General features: G+C 41.8%; 1 protein-coding gene across 2 annotated transcripts in view; it reads right to left on the bottom strand.

The window, feature by feature from the left end:
• Positions 1 to 24566, bottom strand: part of RGS6 (regulator of G protein signaling 6) — a 305215-nt gene that overhangs the window by 61312 nt on the left and 219337 nt on the right. For both annotated transcript variants that reach the window (XM_073350673.1, XM_073350672.1), the window contains exons 12-14: positions 23018 to 23128; positions 20261 to 20386; positions 12532 to 12718 (exon numbers count right to left, since the gene is read on the bottom strand). In XM_073350673.1, the coding sequence (XP_073206774.1) occupies positions 12532 to 12718; positions 20261 to 20386; positions 23018 to 23128 (424 nt within the window). The remainder of the gene's footprint in view (positions 1 to 12531; positions 12719 to 20260; positions 20387 to 23017; positions 23129 to 24566) is intronic.

Here is a 24566-nt window from a genome sequence, read left to right as displayed (position 1 = left end):
GTTACAAAAAGACACAAAAACAGGAATATACATTCCATTCAGCACAACTTATTTTATCAGCCATTTAAACAAAACAGAATCTAACGCATATCTAACTAGATTGTTTATTAACCCTTTACAAGAGATCTGACCTGCATTCCTGCTCTGGTCCTGGCAAAAGCATCACAAAGACCGAGAGAACCTTTGTTTCTCCCCCCTTCCAGATTTGAAAGTATCTTGTCTCCTCATTGGTCATTTTGGTCAGGTGCCAGCAAGGTTATCCTAGCTTCTTAACCCTTTACAGGTGAAAGGGTTTTTCCTCTGGCCAGGAGGGATTTTAAAGGTGTTTATCCTTCCCTTTATATTTATGACACACCCATTAAAAACTCAAAGGGTTTTAATTCAAAATACCTTTAGCCTTCCGCAGCACACACACAAAAAACCCCCAATCTTCTGCATTTGTTTTTTTCTTGTTTCCATTGCATTTTCAATTTTCTTCCCTTTTTTCCCTTTTCAGACTACCTTTGTGTAATCATTTTAGCAGTGTCTGCATGTACCAACTATATCAAAATTACAAAGTTCCCTGGTTGAGCCCCCTGGTTAACTAGAGTGGTGCTAGCTAGCATTGCTACGGTTAAATGATCATTGTAGACTCTGTTGGAGCCCTAGATTTTTAGAGATTTATAGTTTAGAAAAGAAATGTTTCAGGCTGGTAATTGACACAAAAGGTCTGCCTGAGAGTGAACTGCTTTGGAAAATTTGAGAAAAATCTATTTGACCATTCTCAAGTTATTTAAGTGACACAATAAATTACATCTGAAGTTTTAGCTGTTGGTTTTCCTTTGCACTCAAACAAGTGATACTGTTATTTAACAACTGATGCGTAATTAGATCATAATATGGATTTACCTCTTTGCTAAACTAGAAAAGCATAAAACCATGACTGCAATAAACATTGGGATGAAGGTACAGTAAGGTGGTGATGGGGAAAAAGAAACAACCATAAGCATTCAGAGCTCATTTTTAGTAATGTAGAGGAATCCACTGTTTATCCCTGTAGATCCACAGTTGGAAATGCAATGTAAAGCTTTACGGTTAGTTTATAATGTATAGATGGTAATATAACATATCTTTAGCATCAGAGCTATTGGAAATCTATGTGATAATTGGTTTTTCACCCTCAAATATATGGTGGAAGTGCAAAACTGCTAGGTGTTCTTTACATGCTCATTGTGGGAGCATACAAAGGTGTAGAGTTCTGGAATTCAGTATAATCCAGAGGTCAGCTTTGTACTATAGGAGGATTTAGAGCTAAATATAAAAACAGCTCTCCTGGGAGACAGGAGGGGACTCAGTATTCTAATGTCATATGAGCAGCTTTAGGTTTTGAGAGCAATGATCATTACTAAGAAGTTGATTCTCACAATATGGTGAAATCCTGGTCCTTGGCAAAAAACCTGAGTGAACAGGCTTTGCCTCATGGAGGAGGCAGGCTTTGCAGGGAATGGAATCCCCTTTCAACCAGGAAACACTGCATAGTGAAGCCTCCATAAACTATAGTAGTAGCTATAGGCCACTGCATCCCCATACATGTTGTCCAGCTGATACACAAGGTTCTTGAACTTACTGTTCAAGACTTTGCTGTAGCCCCAATCCATCTGCCACTTCCCTTTTCACGTTCCCATGAAGAGAACGCTACTACAAAGCTGAGTTTCATTGTGTGCAGGGATATTTGGAGTCCCTCTGCAGCAGAAGTGGCCCTATGGAAGTAGCCTACAATAGCAAATATCACACAACATGTCAATGGCAGGGGCTACATACAAAAAAGGTGTCCCTACTGTGATAAATTATGTCAGTCCTTTTGGAGATAAATGGAGAACACATGCTGGGTCCATGGGTAGATTTGTACTATTCACAAGTTATTGCAAAGTATCATATCATATGTTTGTATGCTCTGACTACAGATTTCAGATCAGATTTTGGCTTCAGAAGTTGTATGTTGAGTCATCCTGGAGGAGTTGCTATTGTTTGTGGCACAGGAAGCTAGTATGCTCAGTATTCTGCAGACTACTCTTCCTTGGGGAAATGCTGTATGGACAAACACATTGGCCAATGTACTTCTCATCTCATTCTCATGTGCTTTGGAGAGACCTATATTACTGAATGTACAAGGAGGGAGCTTGTTCCTTATGCCCTCTTCCTAACCCCACGCCCTTGTGCAGTACCGGAAGGGAGTCAATCATTGAGGTCTCATCCCGCAGAGAGACAATAGCTTGACAAAGGCTGTCATTTTAGACTTCATGACAATATGTCATTGTCATGAACTGATGAGATTTCAAGTCCATCAGTTCAGTCACAAAATATGGACACTAAACAACAAATTCAAAATGAAAATAATTTCAAAACCATGAATTACTTCAAGATTTGTAGCATGCACACATGTCCTTTTTAAAAAAGTCAGGAAACTGAAAGAATTAGTTGTTGAATACCTTCTACTGTGCAGAACCCTGGTTGGTATCTTTTGTCTTCTTCTTCTACAGTAACAGGGACTCAGATCTAACCCTTCACCTTCACTTTCCTGATTTTCACTATTTGCTACACTTAATTGTTCACCTGAAGATGGTCCCCCATTAGATTCATGATGTTTGGTCATAGGCTGCTCTGTGAAATCCACAGGGTATTTATTCATCCTTTAATCTGCATATTAATGTAAGCTTAACAGACAGACAGACATGGTGAGGGTTCTGGGGGGGACTATATTTCTACAATCACAATAGACCACACCTGTGTAGAGAAATTGGAGAGAAATGGAAGGAAGTGTTGCCCCCTACAGCCCAAAGGAGCTGGACACAGACAAAGGAGCAAGGGAGAACTCTACACCTGGTTTGTGCACAGTCTCTTCCGTAGAAGGATATCACAAAAAGTTTAATAACTGAGAATGTTAATTAGCAGAATGCAGTCTGGAGATAACAGCAAAAGACTGAGTCAGGACTCCTGAGTTCTGTTCCATGCTTTGTCATTAACTTGCTCTGTGACCATGACCAATCTCTAAACTTCTCTGTACTGGCTCAGTTTCCCCATCTGAAGACTGGGGATAATACTTATTTTCCTTTACAGTAGTGAGTGTGTATGTGGGCTGGCTACATGAGTGGAGGTTGAAATACATGATTAAATTGTTTGTAAAGTGCCTTGAGGGTTTTGTACAAAAGATGTTACAGTTCTGCAAAGGTTTATTATTTTTAAACTTTCCTTTCTTCCAATCATTTCTACTCAAGACCCATCAAAAAGAGATCTGTCTACTGAATGGGCAATATGAAATACATTGCTCTTCATCTGCTTGCTTCATTTCTTCCTTGCTTGAAAACACCAAACAAACAATACACACACACTCTTTCTCAGAGGTTCTCGCTTTCAGGAGAAGGGAAAATGAGAGCTCACACGTGGAGAAGATCTCCATCAACCCTTTAAGTGTTTGCTTTTAATGTCAGAGATCAACATGGTCCTAATATTATTACGGTAATAGTCTCAGCTAAAGATGGAATCAAAATGAAAGGCTGATCCCTTGAAAATTTTGTAGAAGTTCCTATCTCTATAATGTGCCAGAACAAACTGGATCCAAATTTGGGGCTGCTGAGATCTGGAATTGGATCCAAACTTCATGGGCCAAGTGCACCTCTAGTCTGAGCAGATGGAGTCTGGCACAATGATCTAACTCTGCTTTGGAATTAAGTATCTGAGCAGTACAGTTAAACCCTTACTTGAGCTGAGATCAGAACTGAATTTCCCTAAACCATCTCCATATTAAACAACAGCTGATTACCTCAGGTAATTGAACATAAATCTAAAATAGCTGTTTGGTTTATCAAACCAGAAAACAAACAAAAAAAGTCCAACTAACCATACACAAAAGAAACCTCAAGGGCAACTTTGTGGCACATTCTATTAAAGTATGCATGGCTCCAGAATCTACCAGGAAATGTCCTACAACCAAGCATTAATATCAGGAAACTCAGCGCATTCTTGTGATATTGGTTCACAATGCCATGGCCTGTGAGACTGGAACATAGATCAATGGCTCTCTGAATGGTAGAGGACATTTCAACTGGCTAGGAACCTAATAAAAATTTGAAAAATAAAATAAAATGGAGTTTATTAAAAAAAACTCAAAAGGATGTCAGGAGAAAGTAGAGCTTGTGTGTCACATAATCAAGCCCCTATTTCTACCTCAAGTAAGAAATGGGTTGGTGATCAGCAGCTTCATTTGCAGAAGGGGGATGTTTGGTACCTATTTACTTTCCAAAGCTGACCCTGGCAGCGTCATGTCTTAGGGCCTCACACTGGTTGCTCAATGATGCCGATACCTGTTCTGAGAGTTTAGAACTTGCTAAGTGGTGCACTGGTTTAACTGAGCTGACCTTTCCCTATGGTGTCCTTGTATTAAAAGCTGCTTTAGTCCCAAGTGAACACTGTTTTGATCGTTACAATCTTTTGCTTAGTGGACAGTTGTCTAAGAGCAGAAAATAATCATTTAAATTGGCAGTGTCTCCTCCAGAGGAGACCAGGATTGGAATAACAAAAGATGCTGCAGATCAAGGTTGAGGAGCATTAGCATAGCTGTGTATATAGGGGATCAGGGAAGAATAAGCAATGGGGGTTGTGCAGATGAATGAGGTGCACTTGTAAAAGTATCAGGGTGGGAGTGGGGAGCTGGGCTCAGGAGTGGAATAGCATAGAACAGGGCTAGACAGGTCTTAAGTGTACTGGCAAAGATGGATGGGGGCCTGGGATGTGACTGGAATAGCAAGAGGTGCAACAAGGCAGGATGGATGTGCATAAACAGAGCAGTGTGGGAATACATGAGTAAAATATCAGATGGGGGGAGTTTCGCAGGGCCGGATTGAGTCATGTTAGCAAAACTGAATGGGGCAAAGGTGGCAAAATCCTTACTCATGCTTAAATCTATTTTATTGGGACCACTGTAATGCACACTAAATTTATCTAAAATTTAAATCTAGATTATAAGTACTCCGAAGTTCAAGGATGTTTGGATCTAAGATTTTTGTTCAGCTCAGTATAAAGTTAGGGGTCATTAGCAAAATTCAACCCCACTGAAAACGGAGGTAGGAGTGGGACTTGGATCAAGAGGTTTTGCCTTGGGCTCATCTACAATGTTTTCTTAACCTCCCTTGTTGTTCTGCGTGGTCGTAACTTTTCTGTATAAGTTCTTAGTGCAGGGAAGGTATGTTCTGTAAAGCATTGTGTACATATACAGTGTTATATAAATGAATTATAACAATAATATGCTATAGTTTGACTTTTTGGTCTTCATGTGTTCAGTAGTTTGAAGCACATTTTGTCATATTACTTCCTTCCCTTTTATTCCTATGCCAACATTTCTTCTCTGTTTTTCCAGTGTGCTCCTGGAATTCTGTACGGATGTCATCTCACAGTTCAGCATGCAGGCAAGATACTACTCCATGGTCACCTTTTCCTATTTTCTTAATTCAGATACAGTGTTTTTTTTTTCTCAGCTGAGCCAACCCTCTCTCCCCTCTTAGAGCATCTCGAAGTCATCGGCATTTAATGAATGCACTGTTTGGTAAACTGAATTTGTTTCTCCTTATACCAAGACTTTCACATAGTTTTATTCTGTCCCCTGTCTTGTGTAGTTTTAACATAACAGTCACATTTCTGCCTCCCTGCCGTTGGTATGTTTTGACTGATTCTGTCTGGCTTACACTACAGGAATGTGATGTGTTGAACTCTCATGGGATCTTGGTGCCTGTACACTCAGATAATGGAAAGGTGCCCACAACATGCCAGGACTTTGGAGCCAGCCAACACAGTTTCACAAGGGGGCAATGCTGACCAGGGAAGGGATGTAGTTAGGGTACTCAGGGTATGCTATGTGGAGCCTACACTGATGAGGCTCCAATTGAGCACATACCATATCTTAAAGCAGCCATCTTCAGACTGAGCTCCTGTGAAAGCTGGCTGTGCAAACAGAATCTGCCTTTCTCCAGGGTGAATCCATGGTAGCTCCAATAGTCAGTCTAGTTTTCCACTAGGCATATGGCATTTATGTTACCTCCTATGTCTGCTTTTTCTCATTATTTAGCCTCATTAGTTAATTTGCCAATTAACTCAGAAATTAGTGGTATGGCTTTCTAAGGGCTTTAAACTATTAGAAGCCATCTACAGTGCACAAGCAGCTAACTTGGATACATGATCCCCATGAACTCACTCTGAATTCTATCTTTGGAGTGTTTTTGTAGGTAGAGGATTTGATCTCCAACTCGAATACAGGAGATTACAGGAGAGCACCTCTGACTCGTTGAATCTCTTGGTCATGGGAATATTTTCATTTACTGCAACAGCAAGTGGTGGAATCAAAATCTATCAGGAGGCAACCACATTTAACTAAAACTTGTCTTAGTAACTCCCATTTGATTTGATTAGCTCCCTTTGGGCAGCAATTAAAATTGAAATTGATCAGTCCAAGTCTAGATTTTCTGCCATCTTCTTCCAATTAAAAGTTTATTGAAAGCAAGATGGACTTCTTAACAATAATTCTACTTATTGTAATAATTTTCTTTTGCACTCACTCTTGTTGTGCTGTAATAACTTTGAGCTATATTTTCCCATCACAATTTCTCCTGCTTAAAGGGGATCTGCAGGTGACACAGAGACGCCACAGCTCCTGGTCATCTGTTTTGGGGTATGGCTGATGGAAAAAGGTATGCATTGTTAATCTCCTGCTATAAAAACTGCTTTCAGGCTGCTTTAATTTATGCTGGAGTCTGCCTTGGAACCTTTGCACACACCCCTTCTGACTCATGACCAAGATACAGAGGAATAAAGCATTTGATTCAAGTTTGAAGATTCCTCTCCTAACCTTATAAAAAGCACTACTCTACAGTCATGGTCCAAAATACATCACAGCTGACAGCAGTGTTAATGCAGCATTTTCACTAAATTAGATCTCTGAGAAATGTACAATCTAGTATGCATAAGGCATGGGGACGAATGGAAGATTGTTCTTTATACCCAATACAGGCAGGCTGAATATCTAGTAATGCCATTTGGTGTAACCTATGCCCCCACAAAGTTTTAACATTTTGTAAATGATGTGATCAGGAACATTCTGCACCAATACCTGATCATATGCCTTGCTGATATACTGGTGTAGCAGCACTGAGCAGCACTACCATCATGGCTGGTCCATCCTGTAGAGGCTTTGGACGCATGATTTGTATGCCAAACTACAGACGCGTACCTTCAACCAGTCCACCATTGAATTTTTGGATTACATTATTTCCCCAGAGGGTATTCAGATGGACCTGCACAACTGGACAGAATCCCGGACCCACTGAGAAATTCAATGCTTCCTGGACTTTTGCAAATTTTTATAGGCAATTCACCACCAATTTCTCTGAACAAATATCTCCCCCACCCTCTGACTTCCATCCTTCATAAAGCTGTTTGGTTCACTTGTTTGGCTGAAGCCCAGTGTGCTTTTGACCAGCCTTCACCATGGTCACAAATCTGGCACATCCCGATCTGACTCGCCCATTTATAGAGGAAGCAGATATGTCCAAGGTGACATGGAGGTGCTATGACAGTGCTACAGCATTCTGCTGGCAGATCATTTTGGCCACCTCAAGACCTCCCACATGACTGCCCATTTTTTCTGGTGGCTCCACATACAGGTGATCATGAGCTAAGCTCAAGAGCTTGACCCGGTACTTAGTTGGAACTACCAACTGTCTCTGAGGATGCCAGTCTTCCTGGTGTCCACCAGAAAGAGTTTCCTTGTATAAAAGTCCTCTTTCTGCAACAAACCTGGATCAATTAGAAGAGCTGAGAGGTGGAAGGTTGCTCCGGGCTGCCGTCCAAGCTCTCTGGAGGCTTTCATCTACTTCCTGTTTGGTCTGAAACTGTTCCCTTGATGCTGGAGACATCAGTTCCTCATTGGATTGTGGACCTAGGCTTGGTCCCTCTGGAAGAGATGTAGGGGATGGGGCTGTTTCCGTTGACTGTGAACCGCTCTCCGCTGGTGCACTATGTTGGGGTTCAGGCTCCAGCTGAGCCTCTTGTGTAGGGTTATCGGCTGCTGCTGGTTCAGTTTTGGTGGGGCCCTCTGGTGTTGGGGTTGCAAGTACTGGATTCAGTTCTGGCAATGGGTCTGGTGCTAGTTGTTCTGCCAGTTTCGGTTCTGGCTCTGTATGGGTTTCTGGGATTGGATCCACTACTGCTGTTGCAGACACTGGCCTGGTGTCCGGGTCCATCACCTCTGACCGGGTCCTGGTAGAAGTTTCCAGAACAGAGCTAGGCATGATGGCTTATTTAGCCTGGCTGCGGGTGACCATTCCCACCCTCTTGGCTCGCTTCACATGATTGACCAAGTCTTCCCCCAACAGCATGGGGATGGGATAATCATCATAGACTGCAAAAGTCCACGTTCCTGACCAGCCCTTATACTGGACAGGAAACTTGGTTGTAGGCAAATTGAAAGAGTTGGACTTGAAGGGTTGAATTGTCACTTGGATCTCTGGGTCAATTAAATTGGGATCCACTAAGGAAGCATGGATAGCCAACACTTGTGCTCCAGTGTCCCTCCACATGGTGACCTTCTTCCCACCCACACTCACAGTTTCCCTCCGCTCCGAGTGTATCTGGGAGGTATCTGGGCCTGAGGACCTCTGGTGTGATTCTGGTGCAAAGAACTGTAATCTTTTGGGGTTCTTGGGGCAGTTGGCCTTTACATGCCCCGGCTCGTTACATTTAAAACATCATCCAGATGACGGGTGACTGGGGCGAGGGGGGTTGCTGGAGAATGGTGTGGTGGGACGATAAGGTGGCTGGAGGGTTCCTTGGTGGGTAGGTGGGGCCTTGGGCTGCACCTGGTAGTAGGGTGTGGTCTGAGGTTGCCCCTTCTGCTCCAACTGTGACCAGTTTTTTTCTTTTCTGCCACCTCCACCCATTTGGCTCCAATCTCCCCCGCCTCGATTACAGTTTTGGGCTTCCCATCTAGGATGTATCTTTCTATTTCCTCAGGAACACCCTCTAAGAACTGCTCCATTTGCATTAGGAAGGGCAAATCTTCTGGAGATTTAACACTTGCTCCTGATATCCAGGCATCCCCACGTTTCACAATGTGGTAGGCATGTCAGGTAAATGACACGTCTGTTTTCCACCTTAAGGCTCTGAACCGCCAACAGGAATGCTCGGGTGTTAGCCCCATTCTGACTCTCACCTTGGTTTTAAACAGTTCATACTGGTTTGTGTGTTCCTTAGGCATTTCAGCCGTCACCTCAGCTAAGGGTCCACTGAGCTGCGGCCTCAGCTCTACCATCTATTGGTCTGTAGAGATGCTGTACTCAAGGCAGGCCCTTTCGAAGTTTTCTAAGAAGGCCTCGGTATCATCAGCTGCCTTGTAGGTGGAGAACTTTCTGGGATGGGAAGTAGTATCTGGAGAAGGATTGCTAGGGTTTGTTGGTATATTCTGCTGAGCCTTTGCCCTCTCCATCTCCAGTGCATGCTCCCTCTCTCTTTCCTTCTCCTCCTCCACATGCTCCCTCTCTCTTTCCTTCTCCTCCATTTCTTTGGCCCTTGCCTCCATTCCCATCCGCATGAGATCTATCTGTCTTTCATGTTCCTTTTGTTTTTCCTCAGCCTCAAATCTGGCTAATTCCAGCTTTTGTTGAAACGTGGAGTCTGTCATCCTAACCTCTCTGTTTTTAACTAACTTTACACCCAAGAGTTAGAAATAAAACAAACAAACAAACAAAAAAGCTTGTCTTGTAATATTTTGCTGTGCTGTAATATGATACCTATATTCTGATAGTGATTGTCAGCCTACAGAAAAATCCAACCCCCCTCCCCAAAACAAAAACAAAAAACCAAAAAGAACCCTCAAAACCCCTAACCTTTGTCTCCAGGCAAATAGGCAGAAAAACCCTCTAGTTGCTCTTAGGTAAAAAAAAAAAACTTCTTCTAGTCTGTGAAGACTGGTGAATTTCCCTGCAGGAGGTTAACTACCCTGCCTTTAGGTAGAGAACACTCCAGCTCACAAAAGACAATTCCCTTTTGTCTCTGCTCTGGCCCCAAAGCAGAGAAAAAAAACCCCTCTAACTGCTTTCAGCCAAAAACCTGCTTTTCAGCAGCCCAAAGGAAAAAAAAATTCCTTTTCCAATCTGTGCTTCTGGTTTAAAAAATCTCAAATTGATCTCAAAATGATTTCAAGTTAATCCCACCGCTCTGCCACCATGTCAAGGTTCCTTCCCCACTCTGAACTCTAGGGTACAGATGTGGGGACCTGCATGAAAACATCCTAAGCTTACTTGTACCAGCTTAGTTTAAAACTTCCCCAAGTTACAAACTATTTTACCTTTTGCTCTTGGACTTTATTGCTGTCACCACCAAACGTCTAACTGGTATTATTATTATTAGGAAAGAGTCCGTTTGGAAACGTCTTTCCCCTCAAAATCCTCCCAAATCTTACACCCCCTTTCCTGGGGAAGGTTTGATAAAAATCCTCACCAATTTGCATAGGTGAACACAGACCCAAACCTTTGGATCTTAAGAACAATGAAAAAGCATTCAGTTTCTTAAAAGAAGAATTTTAACAGAAGAAAAAATAAAAAGAATCACCTCTGTAAAATCAGGATGGTAAATACCTTACAGGGTAATTAGATTCAAAACATAGAGAATCCCTCTAGGCAAAACCTTAAGTTACAAAAAGACACAAAAACAGGAATATCCATTCCATTCAGCACAGCTTATTTTCTCAGCCATTTAAAGAAAACAGAATCTAACGCATCTCCAGCTAGATTACTTATTAAGTTCTAAGACTCCATTCCTGTTCTGTCCCCGGCGAAAGCATCACACAGACCAGAGAGAGAGGCTTTGTTTCTCCCTCCCCCAGCTTTTGAAAGTATCTTGTCTCCTCATTGGTCATTTTGGTCAGATGCCAGAGAGGTTATCCTAGCTTCTTAACCCCTTACAGGTGAAAGGCTTTTTCCTCTGGCCAGGAGGGATTTTAAAGGTGTTTACCCTTCCCTTTGTATTTATGACATAGTCCGTCTGACTAAAATGGCCTATTTCATCCCCTGCAACCATCTTTCCTTTGCTGAGAATACTGCCCAACTCCTGATGCAAATCATAGTTCATCTTCACAGACTTCCAGACCACATAGTTTCAGACCAAGGCCCACAGTTTACCTCTTGCTTCTGGTGCGTAGTGCTCTGGTTACTGGATGTCTGCATAGTTACCTCCCCATGCACCATCCCCAAACAGATGGGCAAACTGAAAGGGTGAACCAAGTACTAGAATACTTTAGATGTTTCATGAACTATCACCGGGATAACTGCTCCATGCTTCTGCCGTATGCAGAGTTTTCATATAGCACTGCCAACCCAGGCCTCTTCCGGTTAGAGCCTCTTCTTCTCAAATTATAGGTTGCCACATTCAGCTGGGACCCTTCCAGATATGACAACAGATCAACTTGGTTACCTTTATACTACAGCTTCTCCAGTCCCCCAAAATACATGCAGTTTTTTATATTTCCGTTTTGAAGCCCTATACTAATAATCTCTTCCCCAATCAAACCACACCACCACCAGTCAAAATCCAGGGTCACGAGTAGTTCGAAGTGCATGCCATCCTCGATGTCCAATAGACATGTGGACACCTGTACTATCTTGTGAACTGGGAAGATAATGGTCCCAAAAAGCACACCTGAGAATGTGCTTCCCTTGTCCATGCTCCAGGTGAGGGAGTTCCAAAGGACTCACCCCAACAAGTCTGGACCAGCACCACTCTGAGGGGGAGCCTGAAGGGCGGGTGATATAAGCACCTGTGGGACTAGAACTTGAGACCATGGAGGTTCCAGGATGCTAACGCTTTTACATTGCCACCAGGAGCTCAGACTGGGCTTTGTGAGGGAACCCAGTGAATCTAGACACTTCAGGAAGTACCATCCAGTGGGGCCTGGATGGCAGCCCTCTGATTGGCCTATGCCAGTGTATAAACCAGGAAGCCATCACAGGGAGCTGTGTGAGCAATGATGCAGACCACCTGCTTGCTTCCGCTCCAGGCCTTGCCTTATTGTGAACCTTAGGCTCCATCTCTTGACTTATCCCCAACTTCACTACTTTCCTCCTCTCTGTAACTGGTGTCTAATCCTGACTTCCTGGTATCCTGACCTGGCACAGCACCGACTCCGCTACTTGTCTCTTGACGCCAACTTGGTAACTAACCCTGTCCATGGCCTGGACCAGACACTTTGCTCCAACTTAGCACTCCTTGTAGATTTGTCAGTTTAGGAACATCTTTGTTTCCAGGGGAGTATTAGCCTCTTAAAGCCAATAGATTTAGAGAAATACAGTTCACCCTGCCTGAGCTGAAATCACTGAAGTCCTTTCCAACTGCACCTCTCTTTTTTTCTTAAAATTAAGTGGATAATGATGCCATAGTAAAATATAAGGAGTTATCATAAAACTAGCTATTTAATTACTAGTTTCCTACTAGTCATAAAATCAAAATCCAAACCTGGGCATCTTCAAAAGTGTATCTCCCTGGATCTTGGACGTTTTGACTTGTTCTCTCATAGCTGTGAGAATCCAGGTTGATAGGGCTTTGTGCCCCTGGAGATAGAAACTCTTGCCAGATTTCCTCCACTCTGGTGGCGACATCCTGCAAAGATTGTCTTTTGAGATCTTGGACAGCCAACCAAAACCTTTTATGGGAAGTAACAAAACAGAGAAGAAAGAGAAAAGAAAAAACTCAGAAATAACTTTATGGATCAACCCTAGCAGAATCCTGAACCAGTGGGGCCTGGTCCTACACCTACTGGAGTCAACGGCAGAGTATCCATTTATGTACTTGACTTGGAGAGGTCCAACATGCTCTACACCAATCCACTAAAACATTATGAGGGGCAGAAAAGTAACTCTAGAATGTCTCATATTCAAAATGTGCCACTTCCCTGCATGTCTGACTGTATGCATACAAACTGCCTGTCATTCCTATAAGCTCTGCAGGGTCCATACAGCTACGGGAGAATGGATAGCCAATATCCAGAGTTTCAGAGAAAGGCCAAAGAATATATCTTGGTGAGCCTGGGCCATCACATGACACTGTAAAGGAATAATATTCCTTGCCCAACTCTCTAGCCAGTAGCAGGCCTTTCCTACACACCTGGACTTCTAACATGAGTGAGGTGAGTTTGCACCATTTTCTCTCTTGTTATGATCAGTGTCATAAAAATAGATTTGTCTCCTGCTCCTCCTTGTTGCTACAAACTCTCTCACCAGACTGAAGTACTTAATCCATCCGTGAAATCTGTGAGAGACAGCAGTGGGCTGTGCTACTTTGACCTTTTAAAGCCTCCTGCAGCTTGATTGGCTGGCCATTCATGGTCTCCTCCTCTACAGCCCTAGCAACCAGCAAGAAAGAGTAGAGGCAACCAGCCAACTGAAATGAAGAACACTTCAAAGATCAACAATTTTGTGGGCCCACAATCAGCATCAACAGTTTATATGGATCATTACAATGAATATTTTTCATTCTCAAGGCAAATGATACTAGCTCATCGCTTAACCCATCTTCATTACAGCCTTAAGATTGCAATCTGGTGTAGTCCTCTTTGGACATTATAATGGAGGACAGATACTGTATAATGTGCAGGGTCAAACTGTATTTATAAAGCAGGTCTGTGAAAGGCCTCAATCCTTAATCTGTAAAAACTTTCTTCTCAGGTTCTGACTACAGGGGGACAGGGAATGAGGGAAAGTGTGTCATTTCATGGCTAAGACATGTAAAGTAAACAAGAAACCCTTAGCAAAAAGGGAAGAGGGCAAAGCCGCATGGTCACTGTGCTCAGTGGTTGCATAACACTAAAGGGATCACAGCTTCCTGGAAAAGGAGCATAGCCCAAGTAGTCTCCGTCCAAACAGCACACATTGGTCACAGTTGCAAGCAAGTGCATACGGGGCCAGATTTCCAATTAGGCACAGTAGGCACATGCCTAGGGGTGCCTTACCGCTCTAAAACTGTGTGCAACGCAAAGGTCAGCCGTAGGCGGGGAAGGCACTGAAGATGCTGTGCCTAGAGGAGCATAAGGTGTAAATCTGGCCCTGAGTGCATTATGTAAACGTATGCAGGAAGTGGCACCCACACCAAGGCACTTGGGAGTGTAGCAACAGAGAGGAGCCAGGGATGAAATAAATAAATAGAAGGTCTGCTGGGTAACGTTCAGCAGACACTGAGCAGGAAGTTATAGGCATGAATTGCCATAGACAAAGGAAGGGCAGAGACAAGCCAACAACAGCATCAGCTTTCTCCTTCTGTCCTTGTCCTGGAGCCTGTCTAGGCATGACTCATTATCCTGAACTAATTCACATGAAGTGACTAGCTGTCCTACTTCATGACTATTTGCTGGGGCGTTTGCAGAACTTTGGTACACACGGGGCCTAATTCTGTAACCCTGACTTACAATGAGTAATGCTTATAGAGATTTTTTTATATATAGTTGCTATTCTCTCACTCTACAGTATCCTGGCAGTGAAATGCACTGGGACTGCACCAAGGCCATTTAGTCAATGTTCTCTAAGTTGGATTTCAGCAGTCAGTTTTATAAAATAGGGAGACATTTTTATTTTGGGTTGGCTGTGGTGTCCTATGTTTCCTTATTTCCTCTATCTTCTTTTAAGACGTCCACTTAATTTGTAAGGGTGTCATGTCTATAGCCTATCTTTCCTCCTTAATGTTAAATGAGACTGCAGAAAGCTGCCCAAAAGGGAGTGTATCTGGGGTATGGAGCTGCAGGAAGGTGGTGTGCTAGGGGTAGGATGGAGCACTGATGCAGCAATTCCTAAGAGAGACTGCAGGAGCTGGTGTAACTTAGAGCCGCCTTTAGGCTGCTGAACTGACCCCTGGCTGGAGAAGCTACCTTCCTACAGCCTCATCTCTTCAGCTGAGGGTCTGGTCCTATATTTATAAACTTTATACTTCCTTCCCTGTATTGTTTTTCCCTAGCCTCCACCTGGAAGCTGCTCTCATTTCTGCATTTTAGCTCCGTGGGCAGGAAATACGCCTTTTTTTACTTGTTTGTGAGGCACCTAGCATGCTCGGGAGCACTTACAAATAAATAAGTAAATGCTCCCTCCAGTGCACAACCTGGGTGTAATGCGTGGGTATATTGTAGGATGAGAGTACAGAAAGGAGCAGGATTTTGATCCCGGTCTCCTGAATGGTTATGTACAATTTGCTACCCAGGCAAACGTGACATAAAAATTATTCTCACTGCTGAAGCACACAGTTTTCTCTGTGCCCACAGTAAGTTCAGAAATAGAGTTTTTGTGCCCTCTGGTGGCCAAGAGAAGATTAGAGAAATGAATGTTGAATGTGAAGGCATTTTAACTTCAGTAAAGTTTCAGATTTTCATTACATCATTTGCAGTAAAGAGTGTAACCATCCCAGTAATAAATCTAACTGAAACTCATAGTATAACTCAGACATCAGCATTGTCTTCTGTTCAGCCCTTCTGTAAATTCACCATAATATGATTGCATTTTGGTGCAAATACTATGGCTGGTCAAAAATTTCTCATATAAACATTTTATTCAATGGAAAATTGGGTTTTCAATTAATTTCCACCCTCCCCCCCCATTTTTGATGTTTCATCAGAAAACCAAAAATCAATACTTTCAGTTTTTGGTCAAAAATTTTGGTTTTCTATTAGTAGTCAACATTTTCCATCGGAAAAAGCATTTTGCAACTAGCTCTGCCTTCAGCACTTGGTTTTCCAGAGTTAGCCCATCCCATCAACACACAGAAACACCTGCTTTAGTGTGCTGCATACTTTGCATTTCTATTCTACTCAGATTTTTATATCATGCTCATCACCATAGTATCTAAGTGCCTTTGGGCATTGTATACAAAGGATGGATGTGCTGTCTACTTAGGTCTGTGGTCAGGGGTACAATTTCCCTTCCCCTTGGATAAGCTGATTTCTCCCATTGTCCCTTTTAGCTTTCTTTCCAACTGACACTCTTTGAAGCTGGGAAAAATCTTCTGACTAGAGGACTGAACATCTCAGCAATCTGCTATACTTCTTTGAGCTCCAAAAAACCAAGAAAAGCAAATCAAATTGCAGATCAAAGATAGTGACAGAAAGGTGAAAGAAAAGAGTGAGAGAAAGAAGAGTGAAATCAACAGTGAGAAAAAGGATGGACTTTCCTGCTCTAACATAAATAACAGCCAGTAAATAAATAAGTTATAGAGTTCAACCAAACTCAGGAGTGCGTGAGCCCGATCCTGCAGTTCTTACATGGGCAGTTTCACTGAAGTCTCACTCAAAGGACCAATTTTGCTCTCCATTACAGAGGAGTGCTGTAGCCCCACTGAAGTCAGTGTAGTGAATCTGGATTTACACCAGTGTAGCTGAGAGCCGACTTTGGTCCAATTTGCTCCTTTCCTATCCGTCGACACAGTTAACCTCATCCAGATTCTCATCATCTTGTATCTCGATTACTGCAACATCCTTTTTTTTTTTGGCTTGGAAAATGCAGTCTTGCCCCTCCTCATATCCATTCAGAATGCTGCTGCAAAGATCATTTTCCTAGCCTGTCACTTTGACCGTGTCACCCCTCTCTTTGCATCCCTCCACTGGCTCCCTCTTCTCTATCACATCAAATATAAGCTCATTGTCTTTACTGTCACAGAACTTCACAAGTTATCCCCACCCTACATATAATTTCTCATTCAGTTTAAAATAGTTGACTCCCAGTTCCAATCAGCCTGTGATGTCTGTCTCAATTGCCCACTTATTACATTTTCAAACACCTTGTTCTTTTTTCTATGCTGCCCTTCATGCTTGCGAGGATCTCTCTGAAAATATATAGAAAACTAACTCATTATCCTCTTTCAAATCTCTCCTTAACTGTGCTACGTGGCTTGCTTACATAAAACTGGACAATGGTTAGACTGCTGCTGTACAGAGACCACTGCCAATCATGCTCACCAGTACTGACATTGTTTCCTGATACTCCCCATCAGTTTTTCTATATCCCTCTTTTGTCTTATACTTAGATTATGAGCTATTTGGGGCAGGGATTGTCTTTTTATTCCGTGTTTGTAGAGCATCTAGCAGAATAGTGTCCTGGTACATGACAGGGGCTCCTAGGCATTATGATAATAATGAAATGTAAAAACATTTCAAGGAACTAAATCAGCCAGCCCAGTGCACATTGCAGGAAACCTCTTTGGTTGCACTCCTGGTAACTTCTGAGTTTTCCAGTTTTCACCCATTTGTATCTGTCTTGTTGGCCACTCAGTAACATATGGGTCTATTCTCCCCTTGATGTGTGCATGTAACTCCTATCAACATTAATGAGGGTTGCATCCATGCCCTAATGAAAGAATATGGCTCATTGTGATCACCTCACACATCTACTGATATCTGTTGGTTGCAGTGTCTTTAAAGAATGGTTGCAGATGGGAATTTTCTAGCAAGCGTGGAGCATTAAATAATCGTTCATCCTAAAGAAATTACCTACAACTTCTCAGACATTCATTAGTAAGTACAAGTATAAATTTTGCTTGATTGTGTCTAGCACTGGCCTTCCCTCTGTCCCTCCATACAATTCCACACCTCTGTTGGTGCAAAGCCTTCTACAATCCAAGATGTTTCTATTTTCTCTTGTGAATAGGTCTTCATTTTTCTCTCCTTGTGTTAGTTATTACCTAAGGCCTCAGTCAGCATGAGGATCTGCTAATATGGAACCCTGTGTTTGTGTGGAGTCCCACTGGAGTTAAGGATCTGTGTTAGTGGATTGCCAGGCAGGGTCAGGGCCTATCCTGTAAACTGTTGTTTAACTCCATTGGGCTTTGGGATAGTTTGCGTGAAAGGCCTCCTTCCCTTTTGCACGTACGTAGGCTTTACCTCAAGGTTAAAGAGAATACATATCGGCATCGGGAGTGGCTAGCAGTGACACAGAAAGGTAACAACTTGATTTCTAATTATGATACCCTTGGGATTCATTAGAGTAGGATGAGTGCATGCACACCTGCCAGAGGCAAACCTTTTGCCCTTCATTAGTCCAAGCATGAATGCATTTCACAGAGGGAATCTGAGGAACGCACCATATTTAAATGGCAAAGATCTAACCAGTGTTTCATAATGGCAGATTAATTGCCAGAACAAGAACACAAATGTACATAAGTGCAATGAAGATGTAGAAGTTCAAGAGCCACTTAAAGGGGCTTGGTAAGGTTAAAGACCATTAAAAATATTGCCTTGCTTGTGTTACAAATAACGTTTTAGATCAGTAAAAGTAAAAAAAAATGAAAATTGTATTTTTTAAAAACTTTTTATGCCGTTCATTTACTTTTTAGATTTCTCATTTGACTCAGTTTCCCTATAGTTTAAAACAATTTTCCAGTGAATTTCACTTTTCTCATGCACTAACTCAGTGCTCTAATGTCTGCATTGTTCACCAAGTTCATTCATATTTCATTCTTAAAGTTAAAATAATTACACAAATTTAGAGCCAGTGAAAGACACTGGGTTAGATTCTCAGGTGGTGTGAAGTGGAGTCACTCCATTGATTTCAGGAACCACATTAATTTACACCTGATGAGAATTGGGCCCTATTTAATCCTCTTTATATCCTCAGAACAGATATTGTGCTGGCAGCAGAAATGCAAGCTGCCCAATATTGCCCTGCCAAAGTGTTCTAACTCTCCTCTAGAGGGACTGCTTCTTACGGAGTAAGGGTGATTCAATCTCTGTGCCCGCTCAGCTGTTGGCCGCTATACTGAGATTGCCAACAAGAATAACATTTGATAGCCACTGTGATGATGTAATTTGGAATGTGCATGTCTTGTCTATTTTTACTGGACTCCACAAGAACTGCAGCATTTAACATTCATATCCTTATTCCTGAAGCTTTAGAAACACAAAATTAAGCCATAGAAACATATGGGAATTTGAAGCCACCTTTAATCTTCAAATGAAGCTATATTCTCACCGCAACTCTTACCCTTACCTTCCTGTGCTAAGGTATTGCACTTCAGCTGGTAAATGAGGTCACCACCCACTTTCTGCAGCCCCTGACCCAGGGAATTTCAGCTTTAATTTCCTGACTTTTAGTCTCTAAAAGCCATTTTTACATACCTTATTTTTTGTGGCTTAAAATTTCCCATTATGCAGTGGTGTTAACTATAAAGAAGATACTGTAGGGAAATCTATCGGGATTTTGCATATTCAAGGACTGCATGACTTGGCTCTGTATTAGAAATATTACACAGAACATAAACCATCCTTTCAATTAGTTTCTGGACTGCATCCCTCCCATGGACTGTGTTTCCATTATGCATACCCATGGGGAACTCTTTAATGAGATTAAAAATTGTTGACAATTGTATAGTTTGATTCTCATTAAAGAATAGGTTTTGTTTCTGCTATTCTTGATGAAAATTATTGACTCATAGTGCATTGTGAGGAGTTTGTCACATCACATTTCATGTTCTCTGAATTATTTAATCTATTTAAATTAAGGAAAGTTAAGGAATTTATTTTGCTAAAATCCCAATAAACTATGATATCCCTTTTCAGCCTGTCCATTCCTCTGATTTCAGATATGTATAAGGCAGGTGTAAACATGGACTCTCCCTTTTCTAACTGCCCTAGTTTTCTCTTCCCTGCTGGATTCATTTGGTGATGCCACAATTCCAGATGTGGTCAACCAAACTCAGTTTAACTTCAGGTGCTTGCTGTAGGCACAAAGCATGGTGAATTTGATCCTGAACTTCATCAGAAATAAACACAAATCAGGACACAATATCACTGCTTCACACCACTATGCAACCTTAATTTGACCCCCTTTTTTGGATGCATTATGATATTCTCTAATTACATCATCACATACTACTTCTTCTGTAGAACCCCCGCACTGCTTATTGTATATGAACCCATATGTATGTTCTGATTCATCACGATGTTCAACCTTTGCAAGCTGCAGGTTTATTATTGACACACTGACAGACCCTTGGCAAAGGTGGCTTTGGTCATGATTATCTACATCTTTTCATAAATGCACCACTTGTATAAACGTCTATTAAATTTACAGTGCATATGCTGTGGGCCAAATCCTGTAACTCTCACTCAGTCTTTACTCCTATTGACTTCAATGAGCGGTTTTGCCTGAGGTTTTCAGGATTTGGCCCAGTACATGAGTGTGAACCTGTGCATACAGCTCAAGTGGAGGGGTTTTACCTGAGGTTTTCTGAACTGAATTCGGACTCCAGAAAACGAAGGAACAGGTCTCGCCCCACTGGATCCTTCAGCACCTCATCTATAGAGAAGCCCCATCTTTTCACACGCTGTTGGCTGGGCTCTTTGCTGTTAAGGTGAGGGAGAGGAAAGGTAAGAGTGAATGCATGTCCATCTGTGGTCCAAAAAGCCTGAATGTCAATTGACTCTATTCAACATCAAAGGGAAAAAGGATGACTAACCAAAGGGTGAGGCTTCTCTCGTAACTCACACAAATGGAGGCCATCATGCACCATATGCAAAGAAGAACTGAAGACTAGGGCACCCACTCCTCTGAAAATCTGGCCTTTTTAAGGTGTCTTAAATTGCATATACAAAAATGGAAGCACATAAAATCACTAGTCACCTTTGAAAATCTTGTCCTAAATACTTCCCTAATATTATTGTTCCATGGAACAGTAATTTCTATAGTTACATCAGGGATATGGTATATTTGCAAATGGGAGAAGGTGGTGTCTGCTATTGCAATTTAGAAGAGAGGTTTCCAGGAGAACAGCAATGCATTAAAATGTGGCCCACACTATGAAAAAGCTCGAGGAGTCTCTGATTAAGAGTGACATGACGTTAGGTAACAAATAAGAGACATCCATTAAAATACAACACGGTTGCTCAGAGTAGTAGTACTAGAATCTCGGTCTCCTTAAGACAAGTGCAATGCCTAGCGAGCGACATGCTTTTCTGTTTCACAGATTACAGATGAGGCCTGGTCACGAAAGATTCCTAAAATCAGAGACTCTAATCGATAGTGGGGGTCCCTGCAAAAAGGACAAAGGGGGCCAGGATGCAGGAGTTTACATTAGTGTGCCTGCTTTTAATTTTCCTTTGGTGTAAAGATTAAACAAAGGTAAAATAAATGTCACTGGGGGGATGGAGTCTTTTAAAGTCTTCAGAGTAGCAGCCGTGTTAGTATTAGGGCATGGAGTGAACCGGGATTTGATATGACCTCCACCTGACAGCCCAATCTGTATCCAAAATTTAATTACTTTACAGTTGCATTTCCCAAAGTGTGGGGTTCCAGGAAGGACTAGCTGCAGGGTCACAGTAGCTGTATAAATTAAGATGGGTAGGCCTTTGCCAACACATGGTGGGTTTGAAATAGTTGTGAATTGTTTCATTTTCCTGAAAAGGGGGTGGCGGGGAGTCTCAGCTTTCAAAATTATTCAAACAAGTTGCAACTAGATGCAGATGCAGCTAATGTTCTTGCAGTAGAGAATAAAATGGACCTATCGAGCTATTGTTCTCCCAGAAAAACCGTCTTCTCATTTTCATCACCAGGAGTATCATCTCCATTAACCTGACCTGAGACCCTAGAGGTGGTGAGGCATTTCTTTTACACTCATATGCAGCCTTGATACCAGGTTTAAATCATAGTTCTCAGGAGCACAAAAGTCTTTCAGGAAACACCACACTGGCCACTTGGGGAGATACAGTTATAATATAGGTTTAGATATTAGGGTACCAGCACTCTGTTAACATCAGAGGGGCATTTTGCTGCAGTTATGGCTGTTTATTTGATACAAAACTAGTTAAAGAGATTAAAATTGCATCAGGGTCTTGCAGGGGAAGCAAAAACGAAAAGTGAAACAGATTAAAAATAAGTCCAGGGTATCATAAAATAAAAGATAAGGGAAGTAGGGATTAAGAAATGGATCACAGATTCCTGTGTGCAATGGAGGGAAAGTGTGGAGGTACCTTTCACAATTGAGGGAAACACACAAATCCATTTGCTCTGTCCTTGGATTTCTTTTAGGACAGGATTTGATGTCTGGCTGCTGAGTCTGCTACTCCCCACAGGCAACCATGTGCCTGGAGACGATGATTCAGCATGGACTGGCCCTCCAGAGGCAGACCCAGTATTTTGATTTTTTTTATCTCCAAGTTCCAAAGAGCAGGTTTTACCTTAGGTTTCCATCTCATAGTCAGGCATGAACATGATTGGAGCGAATTTGTAGCTCCCTTTTGAAATATTTGACTATTTTAATATCACACCCAGGTCATATTTGGTCATGAGTAGGAATGCCAATTAAATATTCACACAGTAAGAGCAAAGGATTGAGAGAAGTGGATGCTGCCTAATCACCATGGTGCCTGAACTGAGGTCTAGCAATGTGACCGATGGGTATATGTGAATGAGCTGGGGAGCCAGGACCCAAATACTCTGAGCTGCACTCAGAGCTGCTCTTGCAACTGCTGGACATACACTCAGGCATGATGATTCTAATCCCAAGTGCTACTGTCATTGTGATCCGAGTAAATAAAGACACTGGGTTTAAACTTTATTCTGCCTTATATCTTGGGTAGTCATTCACACCTGTGCAAAGTGGGTATACAATATGACCATTCCGGTTTAGCAAAACTGCACACCCATTTTTCAAGGGTGTAAATAAAATAACCACACAAGGTGCATGGCACTGGAGAATCACCACTACATTCTTTCTTTTACCTTTTCACGCATTTATTATACGCCATAGAAGAGCAAAACAAACAAGAAAGTCCCAGACCTCTCTGTGGCCATCTAATATAACTTATGAAAAGAAAAAAATAGCATGAGCCCTTATTTCTTGCAAGCATGTGTCGCTTCTGAACTTACACGCGTATACAACCTACTGTCTATATGGGGCAATGGGGGAGTGCAATACAAACAAAATGAAAGGATTGCTTTAAGGTTATTCATAGTTCTATGGAATTTCAATTTCTTACCTCATTTCTATGTCCCATAAAGTAGCGTCATCGCTTATCCAGGGATTGGAAGGTTCAGCAGGTGTTATAAATGGATCATATTCAATGTACTGGTCTGAGTACGTTATTAAACTAGGACAGGGGAAAAAAGAAAAGAACAGCTGTGGCCTACATGCTTACATGTGAATTGACAAACTACCATTTTTCAACAATTTTCTTTTTAGTTTTACATATTGGTCAAATTTTCCAACAAGCACCTTGATGCTTTGCCCCATGCCACCTCTTATGCATGGAAGTTGCTCTCCAGAAAATTTCACAAAGCCACTGCATTGTCCTCTTTAAAACTCACGTCTGCTGTGGTGCGTATAGAAAAACCCGATAACGGTTAGGCAGCTGGTGTGATATGGCCAGGGCTTTTCACAGTGATCATGTCATTACCATGTGATCCCCAGTCAGTTGTATCCACTTGTTGTCTTGTCTTGTACCAAGGCCTCAATCCTGCAAAGACTTCTCGTTGAGTAGTTTTATTGATTTAAATGGTATTATGCACCGTGCATAAAGTTACGCATGGGAGTGGGGGAGACTTTTTCAGGATCAGAGCTTGACTGTAAACTCTTCAGGGCATGAGCCATCTTTTAGTCATGTTTGTGCAGTGGCTAGCACAATGGAGCAGCAACCTCTACATGCTACTGCAATACAATAAATAATAGTTGCATCTTTTAATAATCTAAGTTTCAAAAAATTTAAAAAATGGTGTACATGTTGGTAAAGCTCCATAAATTAATTTGCAAGGAGCTCAGCATCATGCTGTGCTTTTGAGCAGGGAAGTTTTTGAGCTGTGCTTATACTAGAGCTAAGTAAATAATTCACAATAAGTTATTCAGCTAATTATGTTCCTTTTTCTTCTCACAGAATATCCACCAGCAGATTGCAATTCCCTCAAGTATTACCTGAAATGATGTGATTAATATTTTGTTGAGTATTTTGTTTTTATTGCAAATATTTGATATATATGCCATGTTGCTTACTTGTGACTGGTTAGATATGGCACATATTATAGTTTCTATTCCTTGATTGAATAAGTGTGAAAGCACTTGCCAGGTAAATATCTGAGGGTGCAGATTTAAAAAGTGGTTTCCACAAATACTTTCAGAAACAACTTGGGAATTCCTCTTGTGGGAACATGTTTGAGAGTAGAACTAGATCAATCAAATATTTGCAATGGGGGTGGGGCGGGAATCCACAACACGAAGATGAACATAGCTAAAGGAAATTTGTTTAAACACAGACACTGAATAGTCATGGACAATTTTTAATTTTTTTATTTGTGTCACAAAAACCAGAAAGTTGCTCTGACCTACCCTACTCACCACCCCTCCTCTTTTCTGGTCCTAACTGTTGTCAGAAGGCATTAAAATCACACACTTTTGTAAATGTAGTAGGTTCCAATAGACCCTCAGGGCATCCAGTCCCATGATGTCTTATCTCATTTCATTAATTACATTTCACGATTGTTGAGGGTTAGGAGTTGGAGGAGGGAACGGTATCCAATTTCAGAGAGCAACAGCAA

Source organism: Lepidochelys kempii, chromosome 6, assembly GCF_965140265.1.
Source record: "Lepidochelys kempii isolate rLepKem1 chromosome 6, rLepKem1.hap2, whole genome shotgun sequence".
Lineage (NCBI taxonomy): Eukaryota > Metazoa > Chordata > Testudines > Cheloniidae > Lepidochelys > Lepidochelys kempii.
The sequence above is the reverse complement of the archived record's forward strand: the minus strand, read 5'-3'. Positions and strand labels throughout refer to the sequence as shown.